General features: G+C 53.1%; 3 protein-coding genes across 3 annotated transcripts; 2 read left to right on the forward strand and 1 right to left on the reverse strand.

Moving 5' to 3' along the window:
• Window positions 1–114: 114 nt before the first annotated feature.
• HER10_EVM0002081 (uncharacterized protein) lies at window positions 115–6,230 on the reverse strand. Its single transcript, XM_035471807.1, has 3 exons — window positions 2,760–6,230; window positions 1,285–2,711; window positions 115–1,221 (listed from the first exon to the last, which is right to left on the reverse strand). The coding sequence occupies exons 1-3, from the start codon at window positions 5,814–5,816 to the stop codon at window positions 459–461; spliced, it is 5,247 nt and encodes a 1,748-aa protein (XP_035336946.1). The 5' UTR covers window positions 5,817–6,230; the 3' UTR covers window positions 115–458.
• Window positions 6,231–6,716: 486 nt separating this feature from the next.
• Window positions 6,717–8,978, forward strand: HER10_EVM0000067 (guanine nucleotide exchange factor synembryn). The gene is made up of 5 exons (XM_035469862.1): window positions 6,717–7,291; window positions 7,347–7,421; window positions 7,481–7,557; window positions 7,607–8,721; window positions 8,772–8,978. Exons 1-5 carry the CDS (start codon window positions 7,102–7,104, stop codon window positions 8,878–8,880), a joined length of 1,566 nt encoding a protein of 521 aa, XP_035336771.1. The 5' UTR covers window positions 6,717–7,101; the 3' UTR covers window positions 8,881–8,978.
• Window positions 8,979–10,040: 1,062 nt separating this feature from the next.
• On the forward strand, window positions 10,041–11,126 carry HER10_EVM0002839 (chromo domain-containing protein; the record flags this gene model as incomplete). The annotated part of the gene is made up of 3 exons (XM_035472533.1): window positions 10,041–10,117; window positions 10,171–10,654; window positions 10,839–11,126. 3 exons carry the CDS (start codon window positions 10,041–10,043, stop codon window positions 11,124–11,126), a joined length of 849 nt encoding a protein of 282 aa, XP_035337001.1.
• Between the last annotated feature and the right edge of the window lie 285 nt (window positions 11,127–11,411).

Consider the following 11,411-nt stretch of genomic DNA (forward strand, 5'->3'; position numbering starts at 1 on the left):
CGGCGATCAACCTCCAGATGCGTTTGCAACAATCTAATACATGATAAAGTCGAGGATGGTGTGTCCCCCCCTGTCCTCCCCTCCTCGTTCCCGTGCCCCTCCTCCCCAACTTCAATCCAGTCTCATGCCATGAATTTTCCCTTATACCCAGTTTCCATACAAGAACAAGTTAACAAAAAAAAAACCAAGTAATGTTTTTTTTTTCTTTCCTTCTTCTGCTCTCTTCGTCTTCAACTCATAAAACCAAAGATCTACGCCAACAATGCATGGCGGGCGTTGCTGACACACCCATCGTCGTCGTGAATGTACATGTATATGTGGCGTGGCGGAGGCGTATTGACAGTGTCCTCGCGAGGCCAGTACGTAAGAAACAAAAGGGAAATGATGACAAGCGGTAGCGGGTCGTTTTCGGATGTTTGCATTCCGCGTCAGTGTCGGTAGTGGTAGTAGAACCCTGGTCAAGCTCGCCCACGAGCCTCGGCGGCGAAGAGCTCTCTCTTGATATCCATGAGCATGTCCTCCATCTTGTACACCTCCTCCCGTGATAGTGCTGCTGAGCGAAGACTGGCGAGAACGCCGCTCAGATTATCAATCATGTTGACATCCTTGGTGGCTTCTTCGACAGGAGCTTCGGGAACTGGGGTTGCTTCAGCGACAGTAGTGGCATCGGCGTCATCAACATCCATGGAGTCTTCTGCCGTCTCGTGTGCCATGGTTGTTGTCTGCTCCAGCTCCGGCTCCTCGAATGATTGACTCGCCCGGAAGTCCGCCTCCTCTTGCTCATTAACCAGTTGAGAGTTGACTTCGGCATCCAGATCCACGGAGTGTTTCGAAGGGCTGTCGTTGACATTGATGCGTTGGCTGCGACGACGGCGGGGGGTTTCTTCCCCAAGTACCGGGGACATGGTGATCTGAGACGACTCGACAATTTCTGAGGGGCCGGTAGACTTCCTCTTCTTGTGGCGGGTATCGACGTTGGAAGCACCGCCCCTCTTCCGCTTCCTAGCTGACTTGTCCGGGGATGAAGCGGCCGACCGAGTTACAGGAGTTGAAGGTCTTCCGGGCGAATGGGACTTGCTCTTGCGGGCTCTTGTCTGGACCTGTGAGAGAGCAAGCTCCGCTGGCTCGTCTTCTTCCTCTTCTTCGTCGTCCTCCTCTTCGTCATCTTCACCTCGGACTGTGATGCAGTCAAGCACTGGAGGCTTTTCTTTCTTGGCGCTTCTGGGACCCTTATTAGATTTTGGAGGGGAAATGGCAGGGTAATCGTTGATCGGGAGTTCGCACCGCCTACGGTCGAGCTCGACGACAAGCCTCAACATGCTGTTTTCGTCTCCGTCACTCATCTCAAAGGAGCGGTCCTTGATGGCAGCTGCGCGTGAGGCGGACCTGGTAAGTACTGTGGGTTGCGGGCTTGAGGGCGCGTCGACAAAGACTTCCTGACCAGACCTGGGCTCCTCTACGCCAGTCACTCGGTTGTTCTTGGGGGTTGATGGCGCAGGGTCGGGAAGAGTTCCTGCGGAGGATTTCGCAATATCATGCTGAGATTCATCGGGCTGCAGCGTCTCCTTTGCGGTCTCGAAGGCAGGCGGTGGGAGCTCCGGCTCCTCCACGGCACTTGAGGGAACCATCTGGAACGAGTCATCCACTGCTGACAGATCCGGGCTACCTCCTCGAGGGACACGTTGGGAGGTTGCGCTGTCGGCCAAGTCGAGATCTGTAGGCTCATCGGCCATGACGGCGGCATCGGGAGATGGAGAGCCAGACACAGGAGAAGAACTAAACTGCCAGTTCTCCAGCTCGCTGCGACTGCTAGATCGTGACTTGATCTGAGGCAGCAGAGGGAAAGGTCGGGGCTCCAGAGGTGAAGAAGGAGGATCCGTCATCTCCTGATCATTATCTGCCATGGCCATCGTCTGACCTCGGCGAGGTGTCGGGGTCGAGCTGACAAACTCCTCGTACCTAGCGTTGCGCTTAGGTGTCACATCCTTGGGGGTCTCGACGACCATCTCAGGGGCGGTCGACTTCTCCTCAGTGACCTGTGGTTGTTGCTGTTGAGGGCTTGACCGCATTTCTGGGTAAAGCGCCGCGGCATCCTTCTGCCTCTCCCTGATTTCTTTCTGGCGTTCCGTGAGAACTTGAGACTCGGCGTTAACTGCCGGGTTCAAAGGAGACTTCTCAATGGGCGCGAACTGAATCTGAGAGTCGTCATGTCTCAACCGCGCCTTGGCTGCAGCGCTACGCCGGGGCCTTCCACGACCCTTCATAGGTGTAGTGTTGTCCAGCTGCTTCTTCGCAGAGAGCGACAGCTTGACAGAGCTGAGAGGCGATGATTGGTTGGATGTAGCCGGTTTCTGAGCTCTCTTTCGAGATGAACGTGTGGAGGATACGGTGAGCATCTCAATGTCATCCTGCGATTCGACGAACGAGTGATTCTGGTCCGTAGACGCCACACTGGCGATCTCCAAGCCTGGAAGAACGAGGGTCACAACCGGTTGAATGCCTAGTAAGACAGCCTTGAGATGTTCAGGGTACTGAACTTGTTCCGCGTTCTCGTAGATCCGATTCCATGCCTCTGCGACAGAGTTGACAATATGGCGGTGTTTGCTTTCAAAGGCAGCGCAGATAAGTTCCTCGAAGGTTTCGAGCTGCACTTCTTCTGGCTTGCCGCTAGGCAAAATGACCTTGGAAACGGTCTCCCAGAGATGCTTAACCTGCTGTTGGTCAGTAAAGTAGATTTCCCTCTTAGTAGTAAGACTCACAGCTTCAGGTGCAGCAGGGCTCTGTCGGGCCTTCAAAATACCCTGCGAGTCCCGGATCCACACGGCAAGCCCACTCTCCAAGTTCGATACAGTTCTGCAAACAAGCTCCGGGTTGCAGCGAGAAAGGAAGGAACCGGTTGCCCTGAGAAGCTGGGTGGCAAGTTCGTCCACATCTCCACGCTCGCCGGCCTCGTAGAGTCGTTCCATCACCTCGTTGACCAGTTTGTAAAAGTTATCGAACGGATCGAAGGAGGATGACCTAGGTCCCGCAACTGCTGTACCCCATAACCTGCGCCGAGCAGCTTCCAATGCCTGCCTGTCTAATGGGTGGCTAGCAGCGGAGAGAAGCTCAGTTGTTGCAAGAAGTGTCTTTGTCGGCAGCGGCAAGGCATGATCGGCAGGGATAGACTCCCGGATGATTTTGGCAAGCGGCTCAATAGTGCCTAAAGCGCGGCCAGCTTCGCCAGTCTCCTGGTAAGACCGGGCCGACAACTTCGCGAAGAGCGAGCACCAGGGTTCCCAGGGTAGATTGGAAGTCTCTTTCCATCCTCGTTCCAGGAGACGCACCACGGTGCGGTATTCGTGACCGAGTGACGGCTCAACCATTGAGCTAGTTGTTGGAGTGCTGTTTTGGGGTGAGCTGAAGGTCGCCGATAGGCACTCCGCAGCAAAGACCCATGGTGCATAGGGAAGTTGATTGACCGGCGGCGACCAAATTGGAGTGGCCGACAGCATCTCTTGTGCCAGCTCCAAGCGAGAGTTTGCTGACTTCTGGACCAAGAAAGGTGCAAAGAACGTCTTGAAAAACTCGACGTACTCCTCCCCGTCGGGGATACCCGGGGGAAGCCGAGAGACCAAGCCGATCAAATGTTGTAGAGGAGTCCGGGCGTCACCAGCGTTCTTCGCCGGCTTATGGGACGGTGTCGACACAGGTGTGAAGGTATGAAGACGACTAAGAGAGATCATCTTCTCGGTGAAAGGCCGAAGACCCAGGGCCTCTACAGCGACTATGATGAGTTCACGAGCGCTGTCCAGGAACTTAGTCGCCATCTCAGGAGTAGGATTTTCAATCTCCGTCAAGCCAGTCTCCCAATGCTTTAGCAAAAGACCGCACACTTGGGAAATGAAGGCCGCGGTGTCGACAGAAACCTTGATCTCTTTGGAGGCGGCCGAGACAATGGCCCCCACCAAAGTGCGCCACAAGCGATGGATTTGGCTGTTCTTGTCCGAGAGCTCGAGAAAGTGTCTATCCATGATAGTTTCCAAAGTCTGAAAAACACGAGCAACATTGCGTCGGAGCCACTTGGGATCGATAGCTGGCAGCTCGTTCGGCCGGGCAAGAGTTGTCTCTCTAATACGCTCCTCCCTCCAAATCCGAGGTGTTGTCGAGTCAAAAAGACCGGTGAGAATTAGTGTTATCTGCCGCATATGCTCATCAACGGCGTCGGGGTTCCTTGTTTGCGCTTTCGGTGGCTCTACCAAGGGCTTGACGCAAATGTCCCAGTAGGTGTCGAGAAGAGCACTGTTCGTTCCCGGCTTGAAGGTGTAGTAGAGGAGGTTGCATACACTGCCAAAAACGACCTCTCGAGTGTGTTTGTTTGTGTACTTTGACTTTAACTGGCTGCCTAGTGGCTGGTAAAGTATGGGGAGAAGCTTGACGAAGGACTGGCCTTCGGTATGCATAGACCAGACGAAACGGTTCCATGCAAAATTCGCCTCCTGCTTAGTTTGGGGGTGATCGCTGTTGTTGAAGCCCATCTGAATGAGCTGCAACCATTGGTTGAAGAATTGCCATTTGTCAAGAGGACAGCGCAGTAAACCAATGATGACGCTCCAGATCTTGGGAACTGAAGCTGTAAGTTGCCTGTCGTCCTTGTCCTTTGCCATGGTTCTCAGTTGCTGGTGGTAATACTCTGCGAACTTCATCTCTTCAATGGATGTATCAAAGAGCTCCATCACCTTCCGAGACAGTGACTTCTCCTTTCCGAATATGTAGACCGCTTCCAGACCAAGAGATATCGCAGCAGATCGCAGTTCTTTGACCCTGCTCAGCATGTCCGTGAAAAGGTCATTTAGCCAATCGGAGTGAAGCACCATCAACTGGCGTGACTGTTGAACCAGGCGTTTGTAGATGAGAATTCGAGACATCACAATGCTCTTTCCCTTCAGGTTGTCTTCGATGTTGCGGAGGGCATTCATGAGGCGGCGAACGCGATCCGAGGCCAAGACCTTTGTGGAGAAGTCTTGCGTGGCGACGGCTTGCATTAGATGCCGAGCCACATCCTTCGGTGTTGCAGGATCCTCAAAGGATCGAATGCAGTGATCTATAAAGAAAATGCCGAAATCGCTGGGTATCGTCGAGGCAATGGCGGGAAAATGCAAAAAAGTAGCGAGAAGAGAAAGGGCGTTGTTGACAAGAGGCGCATCTGGGCCTCCGTTGGTGGCATTCTTGGAGGTGATGTCTCGTTGGATGAACTGCACGAAGAGGCCCATCTTAGACTGAAGGGCGATTCGGTCCGGGAGGTTGTTGGACGTCTTCAGCGTCATGACCAGTGTTGTGTAGGCATCCCGCTTCGAGTCCCTGTCTGCTCCGGCGAGCTGCTTCACCGTTGACTCCAACATGTCTGATATGTTTGCTGATGTCGTCAAGCTATCTGGCTTGAGACTTGAACTCAGGGGACTCGGCGAAGAGGTTTGTTTGAGGATGCTCTTGACAGGTTTGGGCTGAGTCGAGGACGGCGCCGATAGAGGCGATGATCGGGATTTGGCAACAGCTAGACCTGGGTATTTTGGGGCTTCGTTGTATTGCGCCTGGGCAGAAAAGCCCACACGTTTTCTTGCTCTTCGTCCGCTCGGGTTCGTGGAGTCAGCTCCGGAAAGTGGTGAGTATACGCTCGGTGGAGTCTGGAGACTCGATCGAGGGTCTGAGGAAGGAGGGAGGACGAGGAGATGCTTCGAAGTGGTGGCATCGGCAGCCAGGCTGGTCTCGCGGGGTGGTGTCGGTGGGCGAGGGGGTAGCGACTCTAGTCGGCTCGAGACAACTTCAACAGATCCCATGGTTGCGAAGAGGTTCCCGTCGAGTGGGAAGGGATTACCAGAGTCGGGCAAGCTCTGCTCTATGTCGACTGGCGCATAAGTGCGTCGGACTCCAGCCAGGGGAAACGAAGGAAATGACGATGCGTATGCGTAAAACCAAAGGCAATGTACAAATCTCGCTCACTATGCAAATGCAAATGGAAGAGAGTGACGGGAGGAGGTGGGCTTTCCGGCGGAAACGAGAGTGAGGTATGGAGACGGTCGAAGGAGCGAAGCCGTGTACGGACGACCAAGGTACGGAGTGTGACTTGGGACACGGGGTCGGGGTTGTCTGGTCAGGTATCCGTAGTATGGAAGTTCGCGCAAGTACACGACTTTTTGCACCTCAGCACGACCTTCTCTTCTCGATATAAGGGTGGAGCGGGTTGGTTAATTGGCTAGCGCTTGAGGATGCTTAAACACGTCCACGATTCCACGTAAAAAACGCGAGTTGAGCGCGAAAACCACTTAAACAAGTGGCCCGTGCAGGTCGTGTACCCCAGTCGTTGGCGCTGCCTGGTTGCCCGGGGGTTGGGCCGCCGACCGTCAAAGAGTGGGGCAGTGGAATGAATGGCATCCACCGCAGTCTCCAAAATCGCATCCCAAATGGAAGTGTTCCGCACCATAGCAACATGGAAAGTGCCCCACAGCTTCGAGCATGATGCTTACTAAGGTCAGAAGGACACTCCTGCCACAGGTGTGGCTTGCGCACCCGGTACCTAGGTACTGCGTAAGTGCACGGTCGGTTCGCTCGCGTCAACTGCCAACTGCCTGGCGGGCCACCGAGTGCCCCTCTTCTTGTGTAACGACGGTGGAGGAACGGAAGGAAGGATTGCTGGTGTCTCACGGTCAGTCTCCCATCTGGCTCATTCCCCTTTCTCAGCCAGATACCTCGACATTCCACCACAGCCACATCTTCACTGTAACAAACGACTACACCAACAGATCAACAATATCTTCTACCTTGCACATTCAACAAGGTCGACTGGGTGTTGGCAAACTTACATCACTCACACGAATCGAAGCTCGACAGATTTAGCTATTTGTGGTTGATGCACTACCGAACCTAAGGTAGGCCGAAATCGTCGAGGTCGGTCAGACATCAAGCCACTTGAATTCGAGATCGAGTGCCACAATCACATCCGTTGAACCGCATATCATTTTCTCGCCACTGCAGGAAGTGATCATCTTCCATCTTGTGATCCCCAAAAGGTATACCAATCTTGTCTTTGCATCTCACATTCCTTTCTGAAGTGTGCTGTCCATCATGGCTTCCAAGTTGAAGAGAATGCTGAGCGTCAAGGAACGTAGGGTCTGCCGCAAATCAAGTGCCCCTAGCTTTGCTCGGCCGGGCTCGCCCAAGCTCCGCTCCGTTGCCGATCCCGACTACAAGCACAGCTCCGCCCGCCGTACCATGTCACAGCCCCTCGCCATGCAGGCCAACCTGGCCGGCCCTGGTAGGTTGCCCGACCAGACCAGGCCCATGAACTTGTCTCACTGACAATTCTTCAGCAAAACTTGAGGCTGTCACTGCTCTTATGAAGAAGTTGGAAGACGACCTGAAAAAACCCACCCTGCTCCCTCAGCGTAAGTTTGATCTACGATGCAATGCTTCTCTCAGTCATCCAGCTAACATTACATCTTAGAGCGTGATGCTGCTCTTGAAGAGCTAAAGATCTACGGGCGGGACCCTACCAACGCTGATCCTATCTTTACACCAGAGGTCATCCCATCTGCTTCCTATGAGTGCTGTTGATACTAATAGACTACAGGGTATCGAGATGCTCACAAGACATGCCTTCGTAAGCCCGTCCAACTCTACGGCAAGGGCAGCTTTGAGAGTTTTGGCCAACACGATGTTATTGAATCCTAACGCTCGCCAAACATTTGTTGACCTTGGCTACGAGGACCAAGCTTGCAGGAGACTGAAGAATGACAGCTTCGACGATGAGTTCCTGGTCTCCAGAGTCTTGTTCCTCACCACCTACGGAACGAAAATCGATCTTCTTGCTCTGATTCAGAAACACAGGTTGGCCGATATCGTGATTGAGAATCTTTCCAAGCACCAAAAGCGCTTGGGAAGTTCCCAGACCCATGTGTCAGCCGATCCTATGGAAGACATGGCGCTCAACGAGACTCTGAAGCTACTTTTCAACGTCTCGCATTTCTGCCCCTCGGAAGTGGCGGCATTCACAGGCGCCATTCCACACATCATTGCACTACTTTGGAAGCATGACATTCCCGAAGATAAACCCCTCGACCCACCATTCAATACCCTTGTCAACGCTTTGCTGGATCTCAAGTTGGAGGACAAAGATGTCCAGGGGGCGCTTTATCCCAAGACTGAACCCGCAAAGGTAGCGGATCGTTTTATTGAGATACTAGACGCGGCTCTGAAGGCATATCCCGATAATGAACTGGAGCAGCTGGTAACGCCGCTTATAGGTGTCTTGCGGCGTGTGCACGATGGCGCTCCTGACGGTGCCAAGACGTCTATTAGGAAGAAGCTTCTTCCCACTGAGCAGGACAGAAAGGAGGTTCTTGGCCGCGGTACCTCATTGACGTCGCGCTTGTTGCGCAACTCCACCAACCCCCTGACTCCTCATCTTCGGGAGGCCATCTCCCATCTTCTCTTTGACATGTCAGACAAGGATGCTTCAAAGTTTATTGAGAACGTCGGCTATGGCTTTGCATCAGGCTTCCTGTTCCAGAACAACATTCCCATCCCTGCCAGTGCTGCCGAAGCGTTCAGCACGGGCGAGGAGCAGCGGCCCGTCAACCCCATTACAGGACAGTTCATAGACAAGGAAAAACACGTTGAACTTCCGGAGATGACAGAAGAAGAAAAGGAGAGAGAGGCAGAGAGACTATACGTCCTGTTTGAAAGGCAAGATGGCACTTGCCCCACGACTCGGACACATGCTAACAGATCATTAGGCTCAAGAAGACAGGTGTCGTTGATATCCAGAACCCTGTGGAGCAGGCGGCGAGGTCAGGGCAACTTCATGACTTTGGTGATAAGCGAGTGGAGGAGCTTGACGATTAAGATGGAGCATAGCATAGGGACGGGTTGAACTTGTCAGAGAATAGCATACGTGCATCAGGCATTGGCGTAGTCATTCAAGGTACCTTAGCTTGACACAACTTTTGGTGGTCTTGATTCAGCGATGGATTGATATGAGTAAAGGTCCGGCTGGCTACTGACATTTCTATCTTCTGACGTGATTCCCATCCAGCCCTGCCTGAGGCTTTTCCAGACCGTCCTCCATCCCAGCAGGCCTGGCCATGTCAAGTTAAGGTCGCCCCTGGTACCTAGAAATGAAATTCAGAAGCAAAGGCGCGAGCTGTACTTGATTTTTCAGACCTGGACTGGGGAGAGGTGAGCACATCTCAGTTTCATTCGCCCGTAAGTAAGACGACAGTGAGTAGTGAACAATTGCTCGTCCTAAGTATATGTCCACAAGATCCCTCAAGATGATTTCTTTGTTCCCATCCCAGACTTCTTGTTCGCCCTTGCATCTCGCTCCCGCAGGCGAGGTGCCTTCTAATAATAAACACCTAACCAAGACTGGACGGTTCCGGTGCTTTGTTGGCATCTTGGACCTTTGAAGCACATTATTGAGGTATATATCAATTGTAGGTACGAGTAGAATTGTCTCGAGGCTGGGGTACTGCCGATATGCCCGTCCGCTGTGGCTACTTAGGCATCTTTTGGCTTAAATTATCCAATTTACTGATTTATATTCCAACTCAAGCACTTAACAGGTGGCTCAACTGGTCAGCTCACCGGGTGGACTTACTTTCCATTAGGATAGAACCCCGGGCCTGGTGCGAGTGGAAGGAAGCGACGTAGTTATACGTCCACCTTCGATCAAACTCGCCCGAGAGGATCTTTTTCCCAAGCAACTGCCTGCCTCTTCTGAATTGCCCCCCCTCTCTCGGACCTTCCTCAGCTCAGTCAGGTCGTTGAGGCTCTTTTCTTGAGTAATGATTTCCCGACTCGGCAACGTCGCCCTACTTCCAACTTAAGTAGACTGGAAAGGAGCTTCTTCCTCCTTCCATCACTACCCAAGCTACCTTACCTAACTCAAGATAGACGAAGGCGCACGGGGTCTTAATCTGACCATTCCGAGTAGCTTCGCTATACTCCACTTTCTTTCTACACCATCCTCCCGAAGAATCTCATCACGATCATCCCCATTTACGATGTCGGTGCCACTGGTCTTCAAGGGCCGAGAGGTTGCAATGACCCAGAACGAGCTTGCCGCCTCCTCGGCTGCAGCGTGAGTTTTCGGCGCCTCTGTTATTTCCCTCACTAACGCCAAGGTCTTTACAGCAAAGCAAACGGCGCCGAGGATGAGGACGAAGACGACCTGATCCCGAAGATCGAGTCTGACTTGGTCGAGCCAGCTGGTGCCCTCGAGAAGTCGGCCAGCAGAAAGCGCCAGTCTAGTCAACCCGCCACCAGCAAAGCTAGCAAGAGACGTAAGCTGCTTGAAGGCCAGGAGCCTCTGGCTGGATCTGCTCAGAGTGTTCGGGCCTCGATCGAGAACAGAGCCGCGCCTGCCGCGAAGAAAGGACTTCCCCTGGATCCCCTCGATACTTCCGACTCTGAGGAGGAGGGAAACGGTCCCGACGAGAAAGGTCCTAGTGATACTGAGAGAGACGATGATTCCCCTCCGCCGGTGCAAGCTCCTAAGAAGCGTGGTCGTCCCAGAAAGTCTTCCAATGCTGGCTCGGCCAAGTCCAAGAAGTCGGTTGGTAAACCGATTGCCGTTGGACCAGTGACCAAAGGTAAGTTCAGGAGTGAATGCACTTGCGTTCACTTGCGTTCTGGTCGTCTTCACCTACTTCTTTTACGACTTCTAATCTCTTCTATGCGTTAGCCACGGCTCTCCGTCGATCCACTCGTGCTTCTACAATCGAGAAGGCAGTTCCAGAGAAAAAGGTAGCGGTTTGGTCATGCCTAACTTCAAGACCGCATTGGGACTGACACCACAACAGGCTGTGACGACTCATGACCGAGGCGTGGCTCGCCCCAAGAAGGCCACCAAGAAAAGCCCTGTCAAAGGCACCTCGAGTTCTCCTACTTATTCTGAGGAGTTCTACGTCGTTGAGAAGATCGTTGGCGCACGCGTTGACCCCAAGACCAAGGTGCAGATGTACATGGTGAAGTGGAAGGGGTACAGCGCGAACCAGAATACATGGGAGCCAAAGGGAAACCTAAGCAAGTGCGCTGCTCTCATCAAGAGTTTCAATGCTTCCCAGAAGAAGGAGAGGGGTAAGAAGTGAACGGCTTTCCGCCGTCGAGAAAGGCGGGTTCTTGCTGGCGTTACTGATACTTATCGGTATTTCGGGTTCATTTGGGTTTCATGGTTTCTAGGCGTTCAGTGGATACGACATCGGTTTGGAGGAAGCTTTCGACAAGGTATGAAGAGGAGTTTCCAACGACAACCCGACGATTATATCCCAAGGTGATTCATATGGCGATTTAGGAACTGTTCACTCGCGATTCAACGGGACTTGGACGAACGGACAGTGCTGCGCAGGGATGACGTGGGGTGGTGTAGCTAGGAT

The sequence above is a fragment of the Colletotrichum scovillei genome (genome assembly GCF_011075155.1).
Source record: "Colletotrichum scovillei strain TJNH1 chromosome Unknown Contig00002, whole genome shotgun sequence".
In the NCBI taxonomy this organism is placed as follows: Eukaryota; Fungi; Ascomycota; class Sordariomycetes; order Glomerellales; family Glomerellaceae; genus Colletotrichum; species Colletotrichum scovillei.

Coding starts and splice junctions, on each gene's coding strand:
- HER10_EVM0002081 (XM_035471807.1), bottom strand. CDS start 5,816: ATGGGATCTGTTGAAGTTGTCTCGAGCCGACTAGAGTCGCTACCCCCT. Junction 2,712..2,759: donor GCCCTGCTGCACCTGAAGCT/GTGAGTCTTACT, acceptor GACCAACAGCAG/GTTAAGCATCTCTGGGAGAC. Junction 1,222..1,284: donor GTCGAGCTCGACCGTAGGCG/GTGCGAACTCCC, acceptor TAAGGGTCCCAG/AAGCGCCAAGAAAGAAAAGC.
- HER10_EVM0000067 (XM_035469862.1), top strand. CDS start 7,102: ATGGCTTCCAAGTTGAAGAGAATGCTGAGCGTCAAGGAACGTAGGGTC. Junction 7,292..7,346: donor GGCCAACCTGGCCGGCCCTG/GTAGGTTGCCCG, acceptor ACAATTCTTCAG/CAAAACTTGAGGCTGTCACT. Junction 7,422..7,480: donor ACCCACCCTGCTCCCTCAGC/GTAAGTTTGATC, acceptor ATTACATCTTAG/AGCGTGATGCTGCTCTTGAA.